This window comes from Giraffa tippelskirchi, chromosome 6 (assembly GCF_054371585.1).
Source record: "Giraffa tippelskirchi isolate mGirTip1 chromosome 6, T2T-mGirTip1v1.2.pri, whole genome shotgun sequence".
In the NCBI taxonomy this organism is placed as follows: domain Eukaryota; kingdom Metazoa; phylum Chordata; class Mammalia; order Artiodactyla; family Giraffidae; genus Giraffa; species Giraffa tippelskirchi.
In genome coordinates, this window is record NC_137280.1 from 95,738,298 (window position 1) to 95,764,203 (window position 25,906).

The following is a 25,906-nucleotide window of genomic DNA, read 5'->3' on the forward strand; positions in this document are numbered from 1 at the left end:
ATCACCACTTCCACATCCTGGGCGCTGGCAGAGATGCAGAGTGGTGGGTACGATGAGGCGGGGCAGGGCAGAGCATCTCTGGACACAAAGAAGCCTCCCCTTTACCTCAAGAGCCTGGTGAGCAGAGCTGCCCGGCCTCAGGTCACGATGAGGAGCAGGACCGAGCCCCCTCTGGGCTGCCAAAGCCAAGCTCGGCCACCACTGCTAGGCTGTCGTCAAGCTCAGCGGGAATTCAGCCTGCCAGCAGGCTGCGGACCTATGACATTTGTGTGCAACCTGGAGTTATTTTCTGTTTTTATTTTGGCTGTGCTGCGTCTTCATTGCCACGCTCAAGCTTAAGTTGCCCTGTGGCAGGTGGGATCTTAGTTCCTGGACCATGGATGGAGGCTGTGTCTCCTGCATTGGAAGGCAGATTCTCAACCACTGGACCACCAGGGAAGTCCCCAACCTTGATTTTTAATAGGTAGAAACCCCAGGAAGCTGAGAGAAAGCTATCAGATGCTTTTATTTACATAGTTCTCTTTGGTTCTTTTTTTTTTTAATTCTGTTTATTTATTTATTTGGCTGCACCAGGTCTTTGTTGCGGCATGTTGGATCTAGTGCCCTGACCAGGGATTGAACCTGGGCCCCCTGCATGTGGAGTCTTAGCCACTGGACCACCAGGGAAGTCCTGGTTCTTTTTTTTTTTTTCCGAAATTAAATCTCAAGTGTATGAAAAGAGTCAAGACAAGTCCAAAGCCTTGTCATGTGGATGTCCTTCAGCCAGCAGAGCAGAGGGCAAAGGATTTCATCTGGGGCTTCTTGGTGTAATCAAAATACACGTTTTTTGTTGAATTTGAGGATCTGTCTCTTGGCACACGAGAAGAGGGGAAGTTTGCTTTGAAAGTGGAAGGTAGAGAGGGGAACAGCTGACTGTTGGGTGGAAGCCTTTGGCTTTTTCAGGGCAGCCGAAACCAAACAGAAATGCTGCCCTGGATCTGGGGTCCTAACCTACTAGCCAGCCCAGCATGCCATGGAGAGGCAAAAGGGAGTGGTAAGGACTGTGGCGGAGCAAAGACGGGCCACCTCTGCAGCTTCACCAACGGGCAGTGCAGGTGAGTTTTCTAGAGTTTTCAAGATCTGTTGATAGATTGGGACATGCAGTTTCCTTGGTTTCAAGTGTTGGCAACTAATTCCAAATGTCTCAAACACTGAATGAGGCTAAGCAAACCCATCTTCTCACCTAATATGGCCTGCAGACCTCCTGTTGGCAACGTTTCCCCTAAACAGACCAGGTTCTACAGAAATGGAAATTGTTCCCCTCTCCCCCCAGGGTGCTCAAAATCACCTGACACAGCCAGACCTGCAGCGGGGTTTTGCAATCTTTTAAAACCTACGCCCACTTCTGACCAACAAATAGCAAATACACCCCCCCACACCCCCACGTGTCCATCCATGCCCCTAGTTAAGCATTGTCCCACCTGCTGGGTGTTGCCAAAGCCAAGGTTTGTCGAGCTTTGTCTCTGAGGCCTGTCTTATAAAAACAAGTGTTTATGTGTATTTGTTTTCCAAATATGAAATGGTCCTTTAAAAACAGGCGTGTGTCTCAGATGGCTTTCCCAACGGCCTGCATTGGAGGCGCACTCCGACCCCCACCCTGGGAGTCAGGACCACGATGCCAAGCAGACAGAGGGGCATCCTTGCCAGTAGGCCTGAGCCCACCACAGCCCTCACCACGGCTCCCTGGCCTCATTTCCTGAGCTGCGGAGCAAAGTGCCCAGCCTGGGAGGCTGAGACAGCGGAAGCTTGTTTGCTCAGCTCCGGAGGCCCGATATCAAGGTGTGGGCTGGGCCTGTGTCCCAGGCTCTCTCCTAGTTTCTGGTGCTGGCTTGCAGCTCTTGACATTCCTTGTCTTGTAGACACATCCGCCCAGTCTCTGCCTCCACCTTCACATAGCATTTTCCCTCTTGAGTCTGTGTCCACATGTCCCCTTCTCAAAAGAACCCAAGTCATGGTGGATTAGGGGCCACCCAGCTCCAATATGAACTCATTGCAACCAATTACATCAGCAATCACCCTATTTTCAGATCAGGTCACATTCACAGGTCCCAGGGGTTAGGACTTCCATCCAGGAAATGGGAGGTGAGATGAGGTGAGACAGCTCACTCTGTAATACCCCCTTTCTCCCGGTTCCTTGTGACCCTATGGGAATGAAAAAGCCCAAGCAACACTGAAGTGAGAAGCCCCCAGCTGTCAGAGACACCTAGTGACTTGAGGGATACAGACGTGGCTCAAGGGGCATTGTTCAGATGGCGCCTGGGCAGGCAGGGGTCTCCAGGTGCCCTGGGGGAGGCCGCAGGCACAGGCAAACTGAGCCAGGCTCCAAGCCCGGTGAGATTGGGCCCGAGGACAGGGGACCAGGATCCTTCGAGCTGCACAGTCACGTGTGTGTGTGTGTGTGTGTGTGTGTGTGTGTGTGTGTGTTGGGGGAGGGGTGATTGGCTAGAGTCAGACTGGAAGGAAAGGGTTAGCTCCGCCCCCCGCAAGCAACAGCAGCGGGGTCCGAGGTCATCATATGCTGTCCTCATCCAGCATCCGGGTGAGGCCGTCGCAGATCCGGTGCAGGTGGGAGCGGTAGGGCTCGGCGGGGCTGTAGAGCGCCGCCAGGAAGTCGCAGTCGGCCAGGTGGCCGAACACGTGGTTGATGCGGCCATGGGACTTGGCGGTCAGGTGCGCGCCGGCCGCCTGGTGCAGCAGGTCCCGGCACTCGAGCAGGGCGGCGGCCAGCACGCGCCGGTCGAAGGTGAAGTCCACCTGGTGGAAGCTGACAGCGGTCATGGCCAGGCGGCGCGCCTGCTGCCGCAAGCGCTGCAGCCACGCCAGCTCCTCGGCGCCCAGCTGCCCGGCACGCAGCAGGACGCCCAGCTTCACCGCCACCTTGACCAGGTTCTTGACCAGCTTCTGGGCCTCCTTGCGGCTGCGGGTGAACTCCTTGGTGGCACGGTACAGCTCGTCCAGCACCTCACTACTGGTGTCATCGATGAAGGCGGATGCCACTGCCCGGGAGGCCATCTTGCTCAGGAGCTTCTTCTGGGCCTGGAGGGCCAGGCTCTTGGTGCTGAAGGTGTCCATCTGTCCTGCGGAGGCAGACACACAGACCCGCCGCTCAGCCTGCGGGGCCCAGCTGTGGGGGCCTTGCAGGGGCAGACGGCTAATGCTGGCGACCTCTGTCTTCCCCATCCGAGAAATGGGCACGCGCGCCACCAGCTTATCCCCCGGGGAGCCCATGTGCTCTCTCCATAGACATACTGGGTGCGCAGAGCTGACCGCGAGACCCTTCCTCCTCCCCCCCAACCCCCCCACCCCTACCCCTGCCCACCAAACACAGCAAGTGCTGCCATCCGAGGTGCTGCAAGAGCCCTTAGCAGGGACTCCCCAGCAGATCAAGAAGGCCCTGGACAAAGGGACAGGTAACAAGATGGGGAGGGAATCCCAGGCGGGAAGATTCAGGAGCTCCAAGGCCTAGGGAAAGGAAATTCAGAGTAGTTGGAGGACCGGATGCAGAAACTTGTGAACAAATAGCAAAAGATGCAGAAACTTGTGAACAAATAGCAAAAGTTATTTTTAGGAAAAGCTTGTAAAAACAAACAACATTCACACTGAGGAGATGATGACTCAAGGAACCCTAAGGGACCTAAGGGAATTTGTTTCTTAAAGGAATTAATGTGTAGTGGTGAAATCTGGGCAGGGCCTTCTGTTATGGTTTATTACAGAATATAGATCCCTGTGTTATACCCTAGGACCTGTGGTTTAGCCATTTCTGTAAACAATACTTTGCACTTGCTAATCCCAAACTCCCACCTAATCCTAGACTTGCAACTGCAAGTCTGTCGTCTATGTCTTTATTTTTGGCTGTTCTGGGTCTTTGTTGCTGCGTGGGCTTTCTCTAGTTGTAGAAGGTGGGGGCTGCTCTCTAGTTGTGGATCACAGACTTCTCATTATGGTGGCTTCTCTTGTTTCTGAGCTTGGGCTCTAGGCGCATAGGCTTCAGTAGTTGTGATGGACAGGCTTAGTTGCTCCGTGGCATGTGGGATCTTCCAAGATCAGGGATTGAACCTGCATCTCCTGCACTGGCAGGCAGATTCTTAAACTGCGCCACCAGGGAAGTCCTGTTCTCTATGTCTGTGGGTCTGTTTCTGTTTCGTCCAGTTCAGTCGCTCACTCATATCCGATCTTTGCGACCCCATGGACTGCAGCACTGCCAGGCTTCCCTGTCTGTCACCAGCTCCCGAAGCTTGCTCAGACTCATGTCCATCGAGCTGGTGATGCCATCCAACCATCTCATCCTCTGTCATCCCCTTCTCCTCCTGCCCTCAATCTTTCCCAGCATCAGGGTCTTTTCCAATGAGTCAGTTCTTGCATCAGGTGGCCAAAGTATTGGAGCTTCAGCTTCAGCATCAATCCTTCCAATGAATATTCAGGACTGATTTCTTTTAGGATGGACTGGTTGGATCTCCTTGCAGTCCAAGGGACTCTCAAGAGTCTTCTCCAACACCACAGTTCAAAAGCATCAATTCTTCTGCGCTCAGCTTTCTTTATAGTCCAACTCTCACATCCATACACGACTACTGGAAAAACCATAGCTTTGACTAGACAGACCTTTGTTGGCAAAGTAATGTCTCTGCTAGTTAATATGCTGTCTAGGTTGGTCATAGCTTTTCTTCCAAGGAACAAGCGTCTTTTAAGTTCATGGCTGCAGTTGCCATCTGCAGTGATTTTGGAGCTCAAAAAAATAAAGTCTGTCACTGTTTCCATGTTCCCCATCTATTTGCCATGAAGGGATGGGACCAGGTGCCATGATCTTAGTTTTCTGAATGTTGAGTTTTAAGCCAGCTTTTTCACTCTCCTCTTTCATTTTCATCAAGAGGCTCTTGAGTTCTTCACTTTCTGCTGTAAGGGTGGTATCATCTGCGTATCTGAGGTTATAGATATTTCTTTCGAAAATCTTGATTCCAACTTGTGCTTCATCCAGCCCAGCATTTCGCATGATATAGTCTGCATATGCAAGGTGACAATATACAGCCTTAACGTACTCCTTTCCTGATTTGGAACCAGTCTGTTGTTCCATGTTCAGTTCTACCTGATGCTTTTTGACCTGCATACAGATTTCTCAGGAGGCAGATAAGGTGGTCTGGTATTCCCATCTCCTGAAGAATTTTCCACAGTTTGTTGTGATCCACACAGTCAAAGGCTTTGGCATAGTCAATAAAGCAGAAATAGATGTTTTTCTGGAACTCTCTTGCTTTTTTGATGATCCAGCAGATGTCGACAATTTGATCTCTGGTTCCTCTGCCTTTTCTAAAACCAGCTTGAACATCTCAAAGTTCACAGTTCACATACTGTTGAAGCCTGGCTTGGAAAATGTTGAGCATTACTTTGCTAGCATGTGAGATGAATGCAATTGTGTGGTCGTTTGAACATTCTTTGGCATTGCCTTTCATTGGGATTGGAGTGAAAACTGACCTTTTCCAGTCCTGTGGCCACTGCTGAATTTTCCAAATTTGCTGGCATATTGAGTGCAGCACTTTCATAGTATCATCTTTTAGGATTTGAAATAGCTCAACTGGAATTCCATCACCTCCACTAGTTTGTTTGTAGTGATGCTTCCTAAGGCTCACTTGACTTCACATTCCAGGATGTCTGGCTCTAGGTGAGTGATCACACCATCGTGGTTATCTGGGTCATAAAGATCTTTTTTGTATAGCTCTCCTGTGTATTCTTGCCACCTCTTCTTAATATCTTCTGCTTCTGTTAGGTCTATACCATTTCTGTCCTTTTTTGTGCCCATCTTTGCATGAAATGTTCCCTTGGTATCTCTAAATGTTCACTTGGTTATCTCTGTTTCGCAGATAAGTTCATTTGTGCCATACTTTAGGTTCCACATATAAGTGATATCATATATGGTATTTGTCTTTCTCTGACTTAGTCCTCTTAGTATGAGAATCTCTGGGTCTGTCCATGTTGCTGCATATGGCATTATTTCATTCTTTTTATGGCTGAGTGATAGTCCATTGTATATATACACCACATCTTTATCCACTCATCTGTTGATGGACATTTAGATGTCTCCCGTGTCCTGGCTATTGTAAATAGTGCTGCTGTGAACATAGGGGCGCATGTATCTTTTCGAGTTATAGTTTTGTCCAGATATGTGCCCAGGAGTGGGATTGCTAGATCATCTGGCAGTGCTATTTTTAGATTTTTGAGGAACCTGGCATACTGTTCTCCATAGTGACTGCACCAATTTCCATTTCCACTAATAGTATGGAAGGGCTCCCTTTTCTCCACACCCTCTCCAGCATTTGTTACTTATAGACTTCTTAACGATGGCCATTCTAAGAGGACGACAGAGGATGAGATGGTTGGATGGCACCACCGACTCAATGGACATGAGTTTGAGTAAGCTCTGGGAGTTGGTGATGGACAGGGAAGCCTGGCATGCTGCAGTCCATGGGGTCACCAAGAGTTGGACACGACTGAGCAACTGAACTGAACTGATTCTAAGAGGTGTGGGGTGATACCTCATTGTAGTTTTGATTTGCATTTCTCTTCTATTAGTGATGTTGAGCATCTCTTCATGTGCCTATTGGCCATCTGTATGTCTTTGAAGAAATGTCTGTTTAAGTCTGTCCATTTTCTGATTGGGATGTTTATTTTTTCTGTTACTGAGTTGTATGAACTGATTATATATTTTGGAGATTAATGAGTAGGGCCTTCTGAATCCCACTACGTGTGGGCCCTGGCTCCAGCCTCGCAAACCCACTGTAGCCTTGCTGTGAGCTGAGAAGGGCTCAGGATGAGTGAGCACAGGGGGTCCTGGCCTCATTCTACAGCTCCAAGAGACAGGGTCCCAGCCCCAGCCTTGGGCTGTTCAGGGTGGAGGAGGAGCACAGTTAGCAACCCCCCATCTCCCCAGCCCCATGAGTTTACAGCAGACATCCCTGAGGCCTTAGTCAGGCCCTGGATGAGTCAGGGAGGCAGCAGCTGGCTGGGAGTTCCCCAGGGCCATTTGTGGGGTTTTTGGAAGCACAGCGTTCTGATGACTCCTCTGATACAGAAACACTGACCATGCATCAGCTTCCGCCCAGGAAAGGACCGGGCAGGTGGCTGAGGTGAATGGCCGGCTAGTGCTCTTGGAACAGTGATCAGGCCTCTGACTGCAGAAGCCTGGACCTCTGCCTGTCCCTTATGTCCCTCCTGCCATGGCCGTCTTCCAGATTCCCCAGGCTCTGGAGCCTTCCCCTCAGCACCAGAATTCTTCCTAAACTGAACATCTGCACATAGTCCTTTCCTTCTAAGAACCAGCTGGAAGCTCCTCATGGCTCTTGAGACCAAGCCCCACACTCCATTTGGGCCCCTGCCTCTTCCCTGGTGAACTCCTATACATCCCTCAATACCTTAGCCCCCAAAGCCCTGCCTCTTCCTTGGTGGACTCGTATATATGCCCCAAAGCCCCTGCCTCTTCCCCTGGCAGCTTCATCCCTCAGCTCAGCCTGGACACCACCTCTAGGAAGCCATCCCTGAACAGCCAGACTAACAGTGAGGCACCTCCTATGAGTCACCCAGCACCCCAGGCATCCCCCGTCCCTGCTCCACACCCTGGCTTTGCTGCCTCAGTGGTCTGCCTCACCACAGGCCCCAGGGGAGGTAATGGCCTGATTCCCTATCCACTCTGTTTCTGGAGACTCCAGAAACATCTGCCCAATGAATGAGGGAGCCTGAGGCCCACCCCCAGCCCTCCCCCACTGCTGCCCCAGGCTCTGGTCAGAATCCACCCCCACCCCAGCTGCAGGCCAGCCAGACCAGGAATGCCATGTGGGTGCCCACTCAGCCACGGGAGCCCCCACAAAGCCCCTCTTTGTGTGAGCTCAGACGCCGGGAGGAGCACCAACCCTCGGCCGCCCTCTTGCTGCCCACAGAGGTCAGGACAGGCCTGGTGATGAATGACCCGGGCCTCCCTGCCCCCTATACCAGTCCCGGACCCTGTCCACAGGCTGGGGCCAGAGCGGGGTGCGGGTGACTCAGCATCACATGGCAGGCCCTGAGCAGTGGCCGCTGCCTGTTTCATCACTTCTGCCTGGTATTGTACTGAGCTGGTTGCCCATTTGCAGAAGAAACCAGGCTCAGAGAGGCTTAGCCATTTCCCCAAGGACACACAGCAACACAGGGACTGCCTGCACCACCCTCTCTGCACCCCAGCTACCTCTGCCTTCCCTAGCTGATGCCTGGGAGTCGTTCTGAGTCTTGGGGGGCTGGGAGATACCCCCGTGACAAAACCAGCCCTGATATCTGGGGCCTGCTCCTGGCTCTGACCACACGGCCAAGCAACATAACTGCCCTATGCCTCAGTTTTCCTATCTGTAAAATGGAGGATGGTGACTGTCAGGATGGAGAACTGACTCCATCCCAGGGCAGAAACTTGTGGCCAACTTGAGGGCCCCCCCGCCAGGCTGTGAGCTTTCCCTGGGCAAGAGGCTGGACCACTGTCCCAACTTCCGACCTTCAAGCTCTACATCCTTTAGCTCTCTGAACAGACCTATTTCTCTGCTATGTTCTCAGCAAGGATGCCTTCTCACCAGTTTCTTTAGAACATTCTATTCTTTATTTTTCTTTTTGGTCACACTAGGTGGCATATGGGATCTTACTTCCCCAACCTGGGATCAAATCCACACCCCCTGCATTGGAAGCACAGAGTCTTAACCACTGGACCACCAGGGAAGTCCCTAGGGCATTCTAGTCTGTTCTCTCTATGTGGACCCCTCCTGCTCTCATCACCTATAAACTCCTGCTCCTCATTCAAGTCTCAGTTACTGTCACCTCCTCCCAGAAGACTTCTGGATGTCCCAGGCTGTGCCGGGTGCCCCCTTGGCTCCCATGGTTTCCTGGGCATCCGTCCTCCATTGCAGCCCTGAACACTTGGTTTCAGTGTCCATCATACCAGGCCTGACGGCGTGGGCAGGGGCTGTATGTTTCTTGCTCTGGTGGCCAGCCTGGGGCCTGGTACCCAACAGGCACCCAGTAAGGGTTTGTTGAATGAATAAGGGGAGGGATGTCTTCAGACATTGGAACCCAGAGGGAACTCCCAACACCCTGGGTCCCCCAGTTTACAAATGGACAAACTGAGTCTCCAAGAGAGGAGAAGGCCTTTCCCTGGATCCCAAGAACCCTGGCGCTCAGGTCTTTCTGCCCTATTCCATTACTGTGTGACCCCAGACAGGGCTCTGCCCCTCTCTGGGCCTTGACCTTCCCGTCTGCAAGCCCTGAGCGCGTGCGTGTTGGTTCAGAAGGAACACTGGTCCTATTTACTGGCTTCAGGAAGAGCCTGGGCCCTTAGCAGCAGCGCCGCCCCACCCCCACCCTGCCAAACATAGGAGGAAGAGGGGTGGGGGGTGGAGTGGGAGACTCCACACTCTTAGCTCCTCGGGCCAGTCCCCAGATCTGTGACACCTGGACCAGCCCAGCTGCACGGCGGCCCCCCTACCTTCTCCTCCATCCATTGTTCTATCAGAAACGCCCCCCCTCCAAGCAGCCAGACAGGGAGATGACTGCTCTCCCAGGGGAGCACTCTGGGGACCAAAATAGACCCCAGCCTTCCTTCCTGCCAGCTGTGCTCATCCAGGTCCAAGGGCAGGCCAGCCGAGAGGGCCCTGGTGGGGGCAGGGCCTTCCCAGGGACTGCCCAGCAGACCCAATGCCAGATCACCCCACTATCGTCACGAGCCAGAAATGCCCGATGAAGCTTCCAGGGCTCGGCTGGAACGCTCATTCAGGTCCTCAGTGAGTGTTTATAGAGCACCAGCTGTGCCCCAGGGCTGGGGATATGTGTGCTAAGTCGCTTCAGTCGTGTCTGACTCTTTGTGACCCCACGGACTGTAACCTGCCAGGCTCCTCTGTCCATGGGATTTCACAGGCAAGAATACTGGAGTGGGTTGCCATTTCCTCCTCTAGGGGATCTTCCTGACCCAGGGATCGAACCCCGGTTCTCCTGCTCGTCAGGCAGATTCTATACCTGGACCAAAAGAGACTGGGTCCCTGCCTCGCCAGGGATTCCGGCCTGTTAGACCCCTTGCCACCTCCTTGTTCCAAAATAATTTGGATGCCCTCACTTCCCTGAAACAGAGTCCACAGGCGGCATTGTGTATCTCCACCCACCAGTATAAAAATAAAATTAATAGGTGGTGAGAACAGTGAGCAGGATTGTACAGGCAGAACTCTGGAATGTTTCTTTTTAAAAAAAAAATTATTTTTTTTGGCCATGCCACACAGGATGCGGGATCTTAGTTCCCCAAACAGGGATAGAACCTGTGCCCCCAGCATTTGGAATTGGGCATCTTAGCCACTGGACCACCAGGGAAGTCCCTGCAGTGTTTTCAGGTTCTGTGCCTCGATCTGGGTCTACACGAAAGTAAAAAGTCATCTAACTGGCTGGTTGCAAAGCAATGTGAATACACTAAAACCCGGCGAATTGTAAACTTTCAAGGGGTGAATTTTATGGTGTATGAATTAGATCTCGATTAAAAAAATCTAACATTTCTCCAAAGAAGGTATATAAATGGCCAATAAGCAAGTGAAAAGATGCTCAACATCACTGGCTAGGAGGAAAATGGAAGTCGAGCTCATAATAATATAATACCTCACCCCATAAGAATGGCTACTGCCAGAAATACAGACAATAAACAGGGCTGGCGAGGCTGGGAGAAACAAGCCCTCATCCAAGGCTGATAGAAACAGAAGATGGTGCAGCTACCGTGGGAAACAGTTTTCTGGCAGGTCCTCGAACAAACACAGTTACCACATGACCCAGCAATTCCGCTCCTAAGCATCAACTCCCCCCTCCACCAAAAAATGAAAATATATGTTCACATAAAAATGTAAACACACATGGGCATAGATAGCAGCACGATTTGTACTAGCCAAAACATGGAAATGACACAAACACCCAGCCACAGATAGATGGACAAACAAATGTGGTCCCTCCACACACAGGAGCATCACTCAGCCCTGAAAAGGGATGAAGCCATGACACTCGCTACCACACAGATGGACCCTGAGAACATGATGATCAGTGAGACAAGCAGACACAGAAGGACACATGGGTGTGATTCCACTGACAGGAAACGTCCAGAACAGGCTGATCCACAGACAGAGAGCGTGGGTTCCTGGTTGTCAGGGGCTGGGGAGCACAGAATGGAGAGTGATTGCTAATGGAGACAGGATGTCTTTTGGGGGTAGGAGAATGTTTTGGAATGTGAACACTTTAGTGAATTTTACAATACGTGAATTATACATCATCAAGCTGAACACTCACTGTACCTATATCCAGTGGACATATTTTATACCTTTGTGCCCCTTACTATATATTTGTTATTGTTTAGTCACTAAGTCATGTCTGACTCTTTGTGACACCCTGGACTATAGCCCACCAGGTGTCTCTGTCCAGGGGATTTCCCAGGCAAGAATGCTGGAGTGGATTGCCATTTCCTTCTCCAGGGCATCTTCCCAACCCAGGGATCAAACTGGCATCTCCTGCATTGACAGGCGGATTCTTTACCGCTGAGCCACCAGGGAAGCCTATATATAATGCCTTACTTTAAAACGTTAAATAGTGTTTTCCTGGTGTCTCAGTGGTAAAGAATCTGCTTGCCAATGCAGGAGAAATGGGTTCGATCCCTGATCTGGGAGCAATAAGCCCATGTGCCACAACTACTGAGCCTGTGTTCTAGAGCCTGGAAGCTGCGACTACTGAGCCCACGAGACACAACTACTGAAGCCCATGTGCCCCAGAGCCTGTACTCTGCAACAAGAAGCTGCCACAATGAGAAGCCTGCGTACCTAAACTAGAGAGTAGCCCCTGCTTGCCCCAACTAGAGAAAGCCCACAGAGCAACAAAGGCGCAACACAACCAAAAATAATAAATCATTTCAGTTCAATTCAGTCGCTCAGTTGTGTCCGAGTCTTTGCGACACCATGAACCGCAGCACGCCAGGCCTCCCTGTCCATCACCAATTCCCAGAGTCCACCCAAACCCATGGCCATTGAGTCAATGATGCCTCCCAGCCATCTCATCCTCCGTCGTCCCCTTCTCCTCCTGCTCTCAATCTTTCCCAGCATCAGGGTCTTTTCCAATGAGTCAGCTCTTCGCATCAGGTGGCCAAAGTATTGGAGTTTCAGCTTCAACATCAGTCCTTCCAATGAACACCCAGGATTGATCTCCTTTAGGATGGACTGGTTGGATCTGCTTGCAGTCCAAGGGACTCTCAAGAGTCTTCTCCAACACCACAATTCAAAAGCATCAATTCTTCGGTGCTCAGCTTTCCTTATGGTCCAACTCTCACATCCATACATGACCACTGGAAAAACCATAGCCTTGACTAGATGGACCTTTGTTGACAAAGTAATGTCTCTGCTTTTTAATATGCTCTCTAGGTTGGTCATATTCCTTCCAAGGAGTAAGCATCTTTTAATTTCATGGCTGCAATCACCATCAGCAGTGATTTTGGAGCCCCAAAAAATAAAGTCAGCCACTGTCTCCACTGTTTCCCCATCTATCTGCCATGAAGTGATAGGACCGGATGCCATGATCTTAGATTTCTGAATGTTGAGCTTTAAGCCAGCTTTTTCATTCTCCTCTTTCATCAGGAGGCTCTTTAGTTCTTCTTCACTTTCTGCCATAAGGGTGGTGTCATCTGCATATCTGAGGTTATTGATATTTCTCCCGGCAATCTTGATTCCAGCTTTTGCTTCATCCAGCCCAGCGTTTCTCATGATGTACTCTGCATATAAGTTAAATAAGCAGGGTGACAATATACAGCCTTGACGTACTCTTTTTCCTATTTGGAACCAGTCTGTTGTTCCATGTCCAGTTCTAACTGTTGCTTCCTGACCTGCATACAGGTTTCTCAAGAGGCAGGTCAGGTGGTCTGGTATTCCCATCTCTTTCAGAATTTTCCAGTTTATTGTGATCCACACAGTCAAAGGCTTTGGCATAGTCAATAAAGCAGAAGTAGATGTTTTTCTGGAACTCTCTTGCTTCTTCGATGATCCAGCGGATGTTGGCAATTTGATCTCTGGTTCCTCTGCCTTGTTTAAAACCAGCTTGAACATCTGGAAGTTCATGGTTCACGTATTGCTGAAGCCTGGCTTGGAGAATTTTGAGCATTACTTTACTAGTGTGTGAGATGAGTGCAATTGTGCGGTAGTTTGAGCATTATTTGGCATTGCCTTTCTTTGGGATTGGAATGAAAACTGACCTTTTCCAGTCCTGTGGCCACTGCTGAGTTTTCCATATTTGCTGGCATATTGAGCGCAGCACTTTCACAGTGTCATCTTTCAGGATTTGAAATAGCTCAACTGGAATTCCATCACCTCCACTAGCTTTGTTCGTAGTGAGTGATGCTTCCTAAGGCCCAGTTGACTTCACATTCCAGGATGTCTGGCTCTAGGTGAGTGATCACACCATCTGATTATCTGGGTCGTGAAGATCTTTTTTGTACAGTTCTGTGTATTCTTGCCACTTCTTCTTAATATCTTCTGCTTCTGTTAGGTCCCTACATTTCTGTCCTTTATTGAGCCCATCTTTGCATGAAATGTTCCCTTGGTATCTCTAATTTTCTTGAAGAGATCTCTAATCTTTCCCATTCTATTGTTTTCCTCTATTTCTTTGCATTGATCACTGAGGAAGGCTTTATCTCTCCTTACTATTCTTTGGAACTCTGCATTCAAATGGGTATATCTTTCCTTTTCTCCTTTGCTTTTCACTTCCCGTCTTTTCACAGCTATTTCTAAGGCCTCCTCAGACAGCCATTTTGCTTTTTTGCATTTCTTTTTCTTGGGGATGGTCTTGATTCCTGTCTCCTGTACAATGTCATGAACTTCCATCCAGAGTTCATCAGGCACTCTGTCTATCAGATCTAGTCCTTTAAATCTATTTCTCACTTCCACTGTATAGTCACAAGGGATTTGATTTAGGTCATACCTGAATGGTCTAGTGGTTTTCTCCACTTTCGTCAATTTACATCTGAATGTGGCTATAAGGAGTTCATGATCTGAGCCACAGTCAGCTCCCGCTCTTGTTTTTGCTGACTGTATAGAGCTTCTCCATCTTTGGCTGCAAAGAATATAATCAATCTGATTTTGGTGTTGACCATCTAGTGATGTCCATGTGTAAAGTCTTTTCTTGTATTGTTGGAAGAGGGTGTTTGCTATGACCAGTGCGTTCTCTCAGCAGAACTCTATTAGCCTTTGCCCTGCTTCATTCTGTACTCCAAGGCCAAATTTGCCTGTTACTCTAGGTGTTTCTTGACTTCCTACCTTTGCATTCCAGTCCCCTATAATGAAAAGGACATCTTTTCTGGGTGTTAGTTGTAGAAGGTCTTGTAGGTCTTCATAGAACTGTTCAACTTCAGCTTCTTCAGTGTTACTGGTCGGGCATAGACTTGGATTACCATGATATTGAATGGTTTGCCTTGGAAACGAACAGAGATCATTCTGTCGTTTTTGAGACTGCATCCAAGTACTGCATTTCAGACTCTTTTGTTGACTATGATGGCTACTCCATTTCTTCTAAGGGATTCCTGCCCACAGTAGTAGATATAATGGTCATCTGAATTAAATTCACCCATTCCAGTCCATCTTAGTTCACGGATTCCTAGAATGTTGATGTTCACTCTTGACATCTCCTGTTTGACCACTTCCAATTTGCCAGTATACATCAGGTGCAGACAAATAGTGTTTGACTCCACTTATACCTAGAATAGTCAAATTCATGGAAAGTACGTTGGTAGATGCCAGGGGCCGTGGGGTGGGGAGGGGGGGAGGGGAATGGGGATTTAGTGTTTAACGAGGACTGAGTTTCAGTTTAGGAAAGTGAAAAATTTGGACGACAGATGATGGTGGCAGTTGCACAACAACGCGAATGTACTTAGTGCCACTGAACTGTACAAGTTAAACGTGGTTAAAATAGCATGATTTATATTATGTGACTTGTACCACAATACAAAAACATAAAAAGAAAAAAACAAACCAAAACTCTATCTTCCCCGGATTTGCCCAGGAGTTGCATTTCAGGTATATTCATTGAAAATTAAAACCCTCAGTCATTGGTTTATATTTCTGGCAGGACATTAGGAAGTTGTGGGCTGAGGGGCTTCCCTGAGCATGGCTGGATGCCTAGTGTCCCTGGTCCCTGCCCCCGAAATGCAAGCACATCCTGTTATTATCACAAGTCGGGGAAAAAGCCCTCCGAATTTCCAAAACAGCCACCTAAGAGGGGTCACCCCTGCTGGAAGGAAGAGACAGCAGGAACCAATGAACGTGGAATAAACAGGATAATTTCAGAGACAGATAAGGCCTGAGTGGGGGGCAGTGACAGCCAGGGACAGTAGGTGACCTAGGCCAGCGGTCAGGAAGTCTTCCTGGAGGAGGAGCCCCTGCAGCTGGGACTGGAAGGGCAGGGTCTGAGGAAAGGTGAGCCAGGCAGAGGGAACAGCAAGTGCAAAGGCCCTGGGACAGGGTAGTGCAGAGAGGAGACCGAAGGCTGGTCCCCAGCCTCCTAGGAGCCCACTGTCCAAGTCCTCCCACAGCTCTGAGGTCTCCCCACCAAGACCCCAGACCAGCCCCAGCCCCTGAGGGCAGCTTTCCCATCTGTGAAATGTGTGTCCAGTCGCTGAATCATTGACTCTGTCAACTCCTGTACTCCATGTTCTCCCCAGAACCCTGGCCCTCCATCTCTACCTCAGACTTTTGCCTTCTGCCAACCCCACTTTGTCTCTTTGGCTCTGACCTTTGTCCCTGCCCCCATTTTGGACACTCCAGCTCCTAAACTGACCAGACATTGACCTGGAGCCTCAGGTTGTTCTAGACATGACAGCATCCTTTCCTTTCCCAGGCAGAGGCGGGGAGGCAGGACTCTATGTGAGCCCTCCCAGAGGGGAAGGGCATCTGGCCCGGCAGATCTGTTCCTCCCAATCCTTTCAGGCCCCAAACTCTGGAGGAGGGCCAGCCCTCACCCCTGCCCCATCAGTGACCTTCCCCACTTCATCTCCTCTCTCACTGTCCCTATAACATGCTAGGCACGGTCCAGCCTCGGGGTCTCCACCAGGTGGGGAGACTCTCCTTACAGCCCTCCATCCAACCTGAACTGAGCATGCTGGGGGTGGCCTCTCCACCCACACATTCCTGGTGCTGGACGCTGGGCATGGGGGTGATGGAGATTCCACCCCAACTCCCAGGGGCCCCACTCCTCCCTGGTGCACTGGGAATGGTACATCTCATCCCATTCACCACCTGCTGGAAAGTTCTTAGCCACCAGCTCTCCAGGGAGGAAAAAAATGTAGGTGTGTAGGTACATACATATGTTTTCCATAAACTTTCCTGACATAAAGGATGTGCACCATGCAACTTAAGAAAATAGCAAACCTTGCTGTAAATTTCATGGAGCCAATCAATGCTTGATAAATGTTCTCAGTGAGTTTTGCCTAACTGGTAGTGGTGGTGTTGTTTAGTCACTAAGTCGAGTCTGTTTTGTGACCCCATGGACTACAACCCATCAGGCTCCTCGGTCCATGGGATTTCCCAGGCAAGAATACTGGAGTGGGTCGCTGTTTCCTCCTCCAGGGGAACTTCCTGACACAGGGATCAAACCCATGTCTCCTGCATGGACAGACAGGTTCTTTATCACTGAGCCGCCAGGGAAGCCAAGTTGTAAAACTGGTACCAATAGCCAATCTATGGTTCAGTTCAGTTCAGTTCACTCGCTCAGTCATGTCCGACTCTTTGCGACCCCATGAACCGCAGCACGCCAGGCCTCCCTGTCCATCACCAACTCCCGGAGTTTACCCAAACTCATGTCCATTGAGTTGATGATGCCATCCAGCCATCTCATCCTCTGTCGTCCCCTTCTCCTCCTGCCCTCAATCTTTCCCAGCATCAGGGTCTTTTCCAATAAGTCAGCTCTTCGCATCAGGTGGCCAAAGTATTGGAGTTTCAGCTTCAACATCAGTCCTTCCAATGAACACCCAGGACTGATCTCCTTTAGGATGGACTGGTTGGATTTCCTTGCAGTCCAAGGGACTCTCAAGAGTCTTCTCCAACACCACAGTTCAAAAGCATCAGTTCTTCGGTGCTCAGCTTTTTTTATAGTCCAATTTGCACATCCACACATGACTACTGGAAAAACCATAGCCTTGACTAGACAGACCTTTGTTGACAAAGTAATGTCTCTGCTTTTTAATATGCTGTCTAGGTCGGTGATAACTTTCCTTCCAAGGAGTAAGTGTCTTTTAATTTCATGGCTGCAATCACCATCAGCAGTGATTTTGGAGCCCCAAAAAATAAAGCCAGCCAATTTCCACTGTTTCCCCATCTATTTCGCATGAAGTGATGGGACTGGAGGCCATGATCTTAGTTTTCTGAATGTTGAGCTTTAAGCCAACTTTTTCACTCTCCTCTTTCACTTTCATCAAGAGGCTATTTAGTTCTTCTTCACTTTCTGCCATAAGGGTGGTGTCATCTGCATATCTGAGGTTATTGATATTTCTCCCGGCAATCTTGATTCCAGCTTTTGCTTCATCCAGCCCAGCGTTTCTCATGATGTACTCTGCATATAAGTTAAATAAGCAGGGTGACAATATACAGCCTTGACGTACTCCTTTTCCTATTTGGAACCAGTCTGTTGTTCCATGTCCAGTTCTAACTGTTGCTTCCTGACCTGCATACAGGTTTCTCAAGAGGCAGGTCAGGTGGTCTGGTATTCCCATCTCTTTCAGAATTTTCCACAGTTTATAGTAATCCACACAGTCAAAGGCTTTGGCATAGTCAATAAAGCAGAAATAGATGTTTTTCTGGAACTCTCTTGCTTTCTCAATGATCCAGCGGATGTTGGCAATTTGATCTCTGGTTCCTCTGCCTCGTTTAAAACCAGCTTGAACATCTGGAAGTTCATGGTTCACGTATTGCTGAAGCCTGGCTTGGAGAATTTTGAGCATTACTTTACTAGCATGTGAGATGAGTGCAATTGTGCGGTAGTTTGAGCATTATTTGGCATTGCCTTTCTTTGGGATTGGAATGAAAACTGACCTTTTCCAGTCCTGTGGCCACTGCTGAGTTTTCCATATTTGCTGGCATATTGAGCGCAGCACTTTCACAGTGTCATCTTTCAGGATTTGAAATAGCTCAACTGGAATTCCATCACCTCCACTAGCTTTGTTCATAGTGAGTGATGCTTCCTGAGGCCCACTTGACTTCACATTCCAGGATGTCTGGCTCTAGGTGAGTGATCACACCATCTGATTATCTGGGTTGTGAAGATCTTTTTTGTACAATTCTTCTGTGTATTCTTGCCACCTCTTCTTAATATCTTCTGCTTCTGTTAGGTCCATACCATTTCTGTCCTTTATCAAGCCTATCTTTGCTCAATAAAATGCATTTGCATGAAATGCAGGAGCGGCAGCAGGAGCTACCCCACATCCAAGGTCAGGGGCAGCGGCCAAGAGGAGCTACCCCACGTCCAAGGTAAGGAGCAGTGTCTGTGCTTTGCTGGAGCAGCCATGAAGAGATACCCCACGTCCAAGGTAAGAGAAACTCAAGTAAGATGGTAGGCACTGAGAGAGGGCATCAGAGGGCAGACAGACTGAAACCACAATCACAGACAACTAGCCAATATGATGACATGGACCACAGCCTTGTCTAACTCAGTGAAACTAAGCCATGCCATATGGGGCCACCCAAGATGGACGGGTCATGGTGGAGAGGTCTGACAGAATGTGGTCCCCTGGAGAAGGGAATGGCAAACCACTTCAGTATTCTTGCCTTGAGAACCCCATGAAAAGTATGAAAAGGCAAAAAGATAGGACACTGAAAGATGAACTCCCCAGGTTGGTAGGTGCCCAATATGCTACTGGAAATCAGTGGAGAAATAACTCCAGAAAGAATGAAGGGACGGAACCAAAGCAAAAACAACACCCAGTTGTGGATGTGACTGGTGATAGAAGCAAGGTCTGATGCTGTAAAAAGCAATATTGCATAGGAACCTGGTCCATGAATCAAGGCAAATTGGAAGTGGTCAAACAGGAGATGGCAAGAGTGAACGTCGACATTCTAGGAATCAGCGAACTAAGATGGACTGGAATGGGTGAATTTAACTCAGATGACCATTATATCTACTACTGTGGGCAGGAATCCCTTAGAAGAAATGGAGTAGCCATCATAGTCAACAAAAGAGTCAGAAATGCAGTACTTGGATGCAGTCTCAAAAATCACAGAATGATCTCTGTTCATTTCCAAGGCAAACCATTCAATATCACGGTAATCCAAGTCTATGCCCCAACCAGTAACACTGAAGAAGCTGAAATTGAACAGTTCTATGAAGACCTACAAGACCTTCTACAACTAACACCCAGAAAAGATGTCCTTTTCATTATAGGGGACTGGAATGCAAAAGTAGGAAGTCAAGAAACACCTGGAGTAACAGGCAAATTTGGCCTTGGAGTACAGGATGAAGCAGGGCAAAGGCTAATAGAGTTCTGCCAAGAGAACACACTGGTCATAGCAAACACCCTCTTCCAACAACACAAGAGAAGACTCTGCACATAGACATCACTAGATGGTCAACACCAAAATCAGATTGATTATATTCTTTGCAGCCAAAGATGGAGAAGCTCTATACAGTCAGCAAAAACAAGAGCGGGAGCTGACTGTGGCTCAGATCATGAACTCCTTATTGCCATATTCAGACTTAAATTGAAGAAAGTGGAGAAAACCACTAGACCATTCAGGTATGACCTAAATCAAATCCCTTATGATTATACAGTGGAAGTGAGAAATAAATTTAAGGGACTAGATCTGATAGACAGAGTGCCTGATGAACTGTGGGTGGAGGTTCGTGACATTGTACAGGAGACAGGAATCAAGACCATCCCCAAGAAAAAGAAATGCAAAAAAGCAAAATGGCTGTCTGAGGAGGCCTTAGAAATAGCTGTGAAAAGACGGGAAGTGAAAAGCAAAGGAGAAAAGGAAAGATATACCCATTTGAATGCAGAGTTCCAAAGAATAGTAAGGAGAGATAAGAAAGCCTTCCTCAGTGATCAATGCAAAGAAATAGAGGAAAACAATAGAATGGGAAAGATTAGAGATCTCTTCAAGAAAATTAGAGATACCAAGGGAATATTTCATGCAATCTATGGTTGCTACGGATAAATAAAAGCAGTTCTGACATGGATGTTGCTGGATCTTCTCTATATGAACAGAGAAAACTTGGACTTCAATTACTCACTCATCGATCAAGTGAGCGACTTTTTTGCAGAATCCGACGGTGGTTTTCCAATAGTGAGCGAATATGCCCTCAAGGTTTTTTGTGCTATTCGAAAGCAAGCAACGAGAGACACACCACCCTTCAAATTTAATTTTCATTATTGACATTACCTGGAATTATACTGGGGGTGGCAAACTCTGGCTGGCTGCCTGTTTTTGTAAATAAAGTTTTATTGGCACTCAGCCATGCCCATTTGTGTACATATTAAAGCACAGCCTTGAATAGAGGCAACAGAGGCTGTACGGCTTGCAAAGCCAAAAATATGTACTATCTGGCCCTTTATAGAAAAAGGCTGGCCAACCTCTGGATTAGATGATGACAGAAAAATACATCAAACCCTAATTTGTAGCATCTGCCAATATCCATGGTGTAAATTCTCTTGCCATGGCCAGTTTCAAGCTTCCAACTTGACCATGGAGTTGGAATGAACTGCTCACTATTTCCACCAAACAGAAGTAGCCTCGAGAGCATAGAGGTCATTGCACAATGCAGTAAAATAATTAAAAAGGATATACACTGCCTGGCATGTGGGATCTTAGTTTCCAGACCAGAGATGGAACCTGTGCCCCCTTCATTGGAAGGTCAGAGTCTTAAGCACTGGACCACCAAGGAAGTCCTGAAAGTTAGGATTTTTGACCATTTATGACCTTTGCTTTCTTATGTTATGTTGAAGTATATAAGTCACATACCATAAAATCCACGCTTTTAAAGTGTACAGTTCAGTGGGTTTTATATATTCACTGACCTGAGTAACCATCACCACTCTTTAATTCTGAAACATTCTCATCCCTCCAGAAAGAAACCCCATCCCTTGAACTTCCCTGGTTGTCCAGTGGCTAAGATTCCAAGAATGGGGCCCAGGTTCAATCCCTGCTCAGGGAACTGGATCCTGTATGCATGGCATATAAGAGTTTGTAAGCCACAACAAAGATCAAAGATCCCAGTGCAACCAAGTAAATAAAATATATCTATATCTATATATTTTATTTATTATTCTTTTTGGGGGGAAGGAATGGTGGGTTTGCATTGTTGCTCCTGGGCTTTCTCTAGTTGCGGCAAGCTGGGGCTACTGTTTGTTGCAGGGTGTGGGTTTCTCATTGCAGTGGCTTCTCTTCTTGGGGCACATAGGCTCTAGGTGCATGGGCTTCAGTAGTTGCAGCATGTGGGCTCAGTATTTGCAGCTCAGAGGCTCTAGAGAGCAGGCTCAGTAGCTGTGGTGCACAGGTTTAGTTGCCCTGAGGCATATGGATCGTCCTGGACCAGAGATCAAACCAGTGTCCTCTGCATTGCAAGGCAGATTGTTAACCACTGGACCACCAGGGAAGTCTCCTTTTTTTTTTTAAATAAAGAAATCCCATCCCCATCAGCAGTCACTCCCCATCCCCTCCCCCAGGCCCTGGCAACCACTAATTTACTTTCCATCTCCATGGATTTGCCTATTTTTTCATATAAATAGAATCACACACTCTGTGTCCTTCTGTGTCTGGCTTCTCTCACTGGGCATCCTGTTTTCAAGGTTCATCTGCATTGTAACGAGTGTCAGGCCTTCACTCCTTTTTATGGGTGGATAGTATTCTGTAGCTCTGTGAGTGTTTTTCTTCTTTTTGGCAGTGCCACGCAGCTTGTGCAATTAATTTATCCACCAGGGATGGAACCTGGGTCCCCTGCAGTCAAAGCTGGGGGTCCTAACCACTGGACCGCCAGGGAATTCCCATCCATACCTTTGTTTTAAACATAATGTATTTGACCGTAAGTTCACAGCCTGTCATTTTTTAAAATTTATTTTTTCTTCCAGTTTTATTGACAGTCTGTCATTTTTAATAACGGGGATATTAACAACTGGGTGGCAAAATTCCCAACAATGCAGCAAATGACTCTGATGATTGGGGTGAGGCCGGCTCCGGCATGCCACTGGTCCACGGAGCAGCCTACCCTCCACATGAATTCTTCATGTCCCAACAAAGGGCATCAATAATTGATGGGCCCGCTGAGCGGGGCCAGGGCTGCCGCCCCACCTTTCTCCCTCAGCCACGGCTGCAGGAGCCCAGGGCACCCTGGGGTGGGGGTGGGGCTCCGGGTCTCCGCCTGCCATGGTAAATGCCCCCATGGTCCTTGTTCCCATTCCATACCCTCTGCCAACACCGGAGCACCTGCTGCTTCCAGCCAACACCAGGGTACCCGCTGCTTCCAGCCCTTTATCAACCATCACTCAGACCTCACATTTGGCGCCCATTTGGATATGGAGAAAGTGGGGCTGGGGGCTACCTGTTTGTCTGAGGTGGGGGTGGGGGAGGGGATACCAGTGGTTCTCCAACCGGGTTTCCCAGAGCCTTCGGGGGCCACCCCAAGGATGGGCAGGGTCTGCCTGCCTGTCAGGCTGCAGCAAGAACTGGGACACTTTCCATGGTGGTCAGATATCCACCGAAGAAAGAGCAGGGCTTGGGCGAGGGACGGGCGTTGGGGTTAAGGAACGGATGGGCAAAAATGAATGTTGGGAGACCGAAGCCCACCCCACTGCAGAGAAGGACAGGAGAGGCTGGGACTCAGGCTGATTTTTAACAGCAAGTGGCAGAGGTTCGAGGGTCACCTGGCAGGACTGTGGACACAGCCCTTTAGAGTCCCGGCTGCACCCACTTCTCACCTCTCCGCAGCCTCCATCCAGTCTCTGGTCCCCTTCCCCGTCCCGGGTTCCTCTCTGGAGAAGCCGCCAGAGGGCGCCGGTGAACACCCGAGTCCTCCCCTCCTCTGCTCACAGCCCTTCAGGGCTCCCACCTCCCTCAAAGTAAAATCCCAAGTCCTCCCGTGGCCCACAAGGCCATGCTCGACCTACTCCGTCCCCTCCCTGCCGTCTCCTCCTTCCTCTCTCCCCCTCACTCACTTTGCTCCTGACACACCGGCCTCCTGGTTGTTCCACCAACACATGGAGCCTGGTGCTGATCCAGCCTTTGCATGGGCTGTGCCCTATGCCTGGATTGCCCCTCATCTCTGCATGGCTATTTCTTTCTTGCCATTGAGCTTCAGTTCAAATGTCACTTCCTCAGGAGTCCTTCCCAAATCCCCCATCTCAACTAACTTCCCCATCCATCTGTCTCTCCAGTCCTTCATGCAATTACAGCTAAGCCTAATGACTTTCTCTGGATGAATGTCTGTGAGCTGAAACCGGGTGGGAGGGAGGGGTGCACCAGATGGACTTGGGTCATTGTGAGTCCTAGGCACCCTGCACCAGGCTTGGGTCACAGTAGGCACTCAGAACCAGTTTGTTGAACGAATAGATGGCCTTTCAGTCCCAGAAAGGAAGTCAGAGATGTCGTCCAAGGGCCCCACTATCCAGCCAGGGAAACTGAGGCAAAGAGAAAGACAGATTTATGAACTCTTCTGGAAAGGTCTCTTCCAGGTGGACACTCCCCAACCTCCACCACCCCTTTGGACAGAAGGGAAAAGTGAGGCCTGGAGGATGGAGGCTTGGAAGATCCCAAGGACTTGGCCAAAGGTGCCTCCTGAATGCCTCACGTGGTGTGATTCTGGAGGAAGTTGTCTGATGGAGGGGTATACGTGGGGGATTCTGGGGTAAAAGCCCGAGTTCTCTGTAAGGCCAAGTCCTGCCTGTCTCTAGGTCCTCATCTCAGTCTGTAACACCTGGGGCTGAACCTGCCCAAACATGAGTCATTTCTTCAGAACCTGCCTCTGGAGCTATTTCCATGACAATAGCAAGAGTTATGTCCTAGGCACTCTTTTGTGGCCCCATTTGACAGACAGGGACATTGAGGCCTTCTGAACCCATCACATCAGGTCACCAAGCAACCAAAAGACTCCTCCCCTCCCCAGGCCTCAGGTGAGGAAACTGAGGCTCAGGCAGCCCCTGACCTGCTCAAGGCCACACAGCAGAAGGGAGTACCACGAGGCCTCCAGTCTGCACCTGCCTGACTGGTCTTTTAACTTAGGGACCCCCACCCTCCATCAGAGTGGGGTTCAAGTCCCCAATTTGCCTCCCCTCAAGAGATCTGGGCACTCACCTATCACTGGCGTCCCAGGCCACTGGGCCTGCCAAGTGGGAAAAGTTCAGCCCAGGTGTTCCTGTGGCTGGGACGACAGTTCTTTGTTCTGGTTTCCATAGGTACAGCGTCCCTGGGCCAGCTCCTCCTCCACCCCTCCCAGCCACCCAGCTGCCCAGCCCTGGCCCCGCCAGCCCTTGGCCCGGCCCATCTAGGCAACTTGTTATGTTTTAAAGTTGGCTCCTGGGCACCTGGCATTCAGGTAGAGAGAACAGCTCCTGCAAAGGCCCTGAGGCAGAAGGGTGCCTGGTGCGTTGGTGGAGTGTGGTGGCTATGTGGCTGGAGCAGAGTGAGTGAGGGGGGTGAGAAGGAGGAGGTGGGGACCAGGGGAGAGACACGCAGGGCCCATGTTCCTGCATTTAATCCTGCAAGCTGTCCTCACCCCTGGGGGAGTTATTAATATGTCCCTCAGACAGGAAACTGAAGCTGGGAGAATGGAATCAACTTGTTCAAGGTACTGGTGGTGAGCGGCAGAGCAGGAACTCCGGTTTGTCTGATTCCAAAGTCTGAGCTCCCCAAACACTGGGCTGAACTGCCCTCACCCTGCTATGCTACCCACTCACCCCCAAACCTAGGATGTTTGCCTCCCCCAGCTGGGCTGAGACCTGCTCAGGAAGTAACCTCAGAGGCCTGTTTACAGATGGGGCTGCCCCTCCTCCAGCTGAGCCCCCCCAAGATAGAGGGGGTGGTGATGCACACATATCTGGGTCAGGTCAACTGTCAATTACCTCAGTGAGGAAGCCCCAATTCACAGCTTACGAAACTGAGACCAAAGCTTCAGGCTATTGAGGAACTCCTAGGTGGCCAGTCTGAGTGGGCCTGGCTCCAGACTCCCATAGCTGCCTGGATCAGCCACAAGTCACGCACATCCTCACCTCCACGTCTTTGGCCTGGCTGCCCACACCTGGAATGCCCTCCTGGCTCTGGAGTCTGGCCCTGGGACCTGGCACCCTGCACTGTGAAACGGGCAGAGTCCATCAGAATCGTTGTTGTTGGGTGTGCTCTGGTCTCAGAGCACTACCCATGCGGGGGGTAGTGGGGGAGGCAGATCAGATCCAGTTTGCCTCCCCTGACCCACACAGCAAGAGAGACAGAGGGAAAGTGACAAACAGAGAGGGAGATGGAAACTGAGGCAGGAATACTGATCCAAGGGGGGTTGTCAGGGCAGAGGGAGCGAGAGAAACAGAGAGACCGACGCCCCAGCACCGCTCGCTTACCTGTTCTCTGGGATTCAGTCGTTGGTTTGACTGTCGAGGTTCTGTCCCGCCGCCTCCGAGAGGCCGTTGCTGTGGCTGCGAGACTCGTGCCGGAGGACTGGGACCCGGCTGGGCGGGGCAGGAAGCTCGGCCCCGCCCTCCAGTTGCCGCGCCCTTCTGTGAGGCCCCGCCCCGCCCCCGCCCGCCCGAAAAGGACCGCAGTGGGGCCGGAGGAGGTGCGGGCGAGCGAGGACGTAGGCTCAGCCAATGGCAGCGCGGGCGGTGTACGAAGAGCCCAATGGGAGCAGATCG

General features: G+C 49.9%; 1 protein-coding gene across 3 annotated transcripts; it reads right to left on the minus strand.

Annotated features, from left to right (window-relative positions):
* Positions 1–486: 486 nt before the first annotated feature.
* On the minus strand, positions 487–25,688 carry TNFAIP8L1 (TNF alpha induced protein 8 like 1). Of its 3 annotated transcripts, none has more exons than XM_081499663.1 (3): positions 25,616–25,688; positions 25,274–25,354; positions 487–3,116 (listed from the first exon to the last, which is right to left on the minus strand). In XM_081499663.1, exon 3 carries the CDS (start codon positions 3,109–3,111, stop codon positions 2,551–2,553), a length of 561 nt encoding a protein of 186 aa, XP_081355789.1. In that variant the 5' UTR covers positions 3,112–3,116; positions 25,274–25,354; positions 25,616–25,688; the 3' UTR covers positions 487–2,550. The 3 variants fall into 3 exon arrangements, with proteins under 3 accessions (XP_081355789.1, XP_081355788.1, XP_081355787.1); XM_081499662.1 differs by having other exon boundaries at positions 25,127–25,354; XM_081499661.1 differs by lacking the exon at positions 25,274–25,354.
* Between the last annotated feature and the right edge of the window lie 218 nt (positions 25,689–25,906).

What these genes read in the sequence shown, in the direction of transcription:
- TNFAIP8L1 (XM_081499661.1), bottom strand. Translation starts at nt 3,111, where the DNA reads ATGGACACCTTCAGCACCAAGAGCCTGGCCCTCCAGGCCCAGAAGAAG.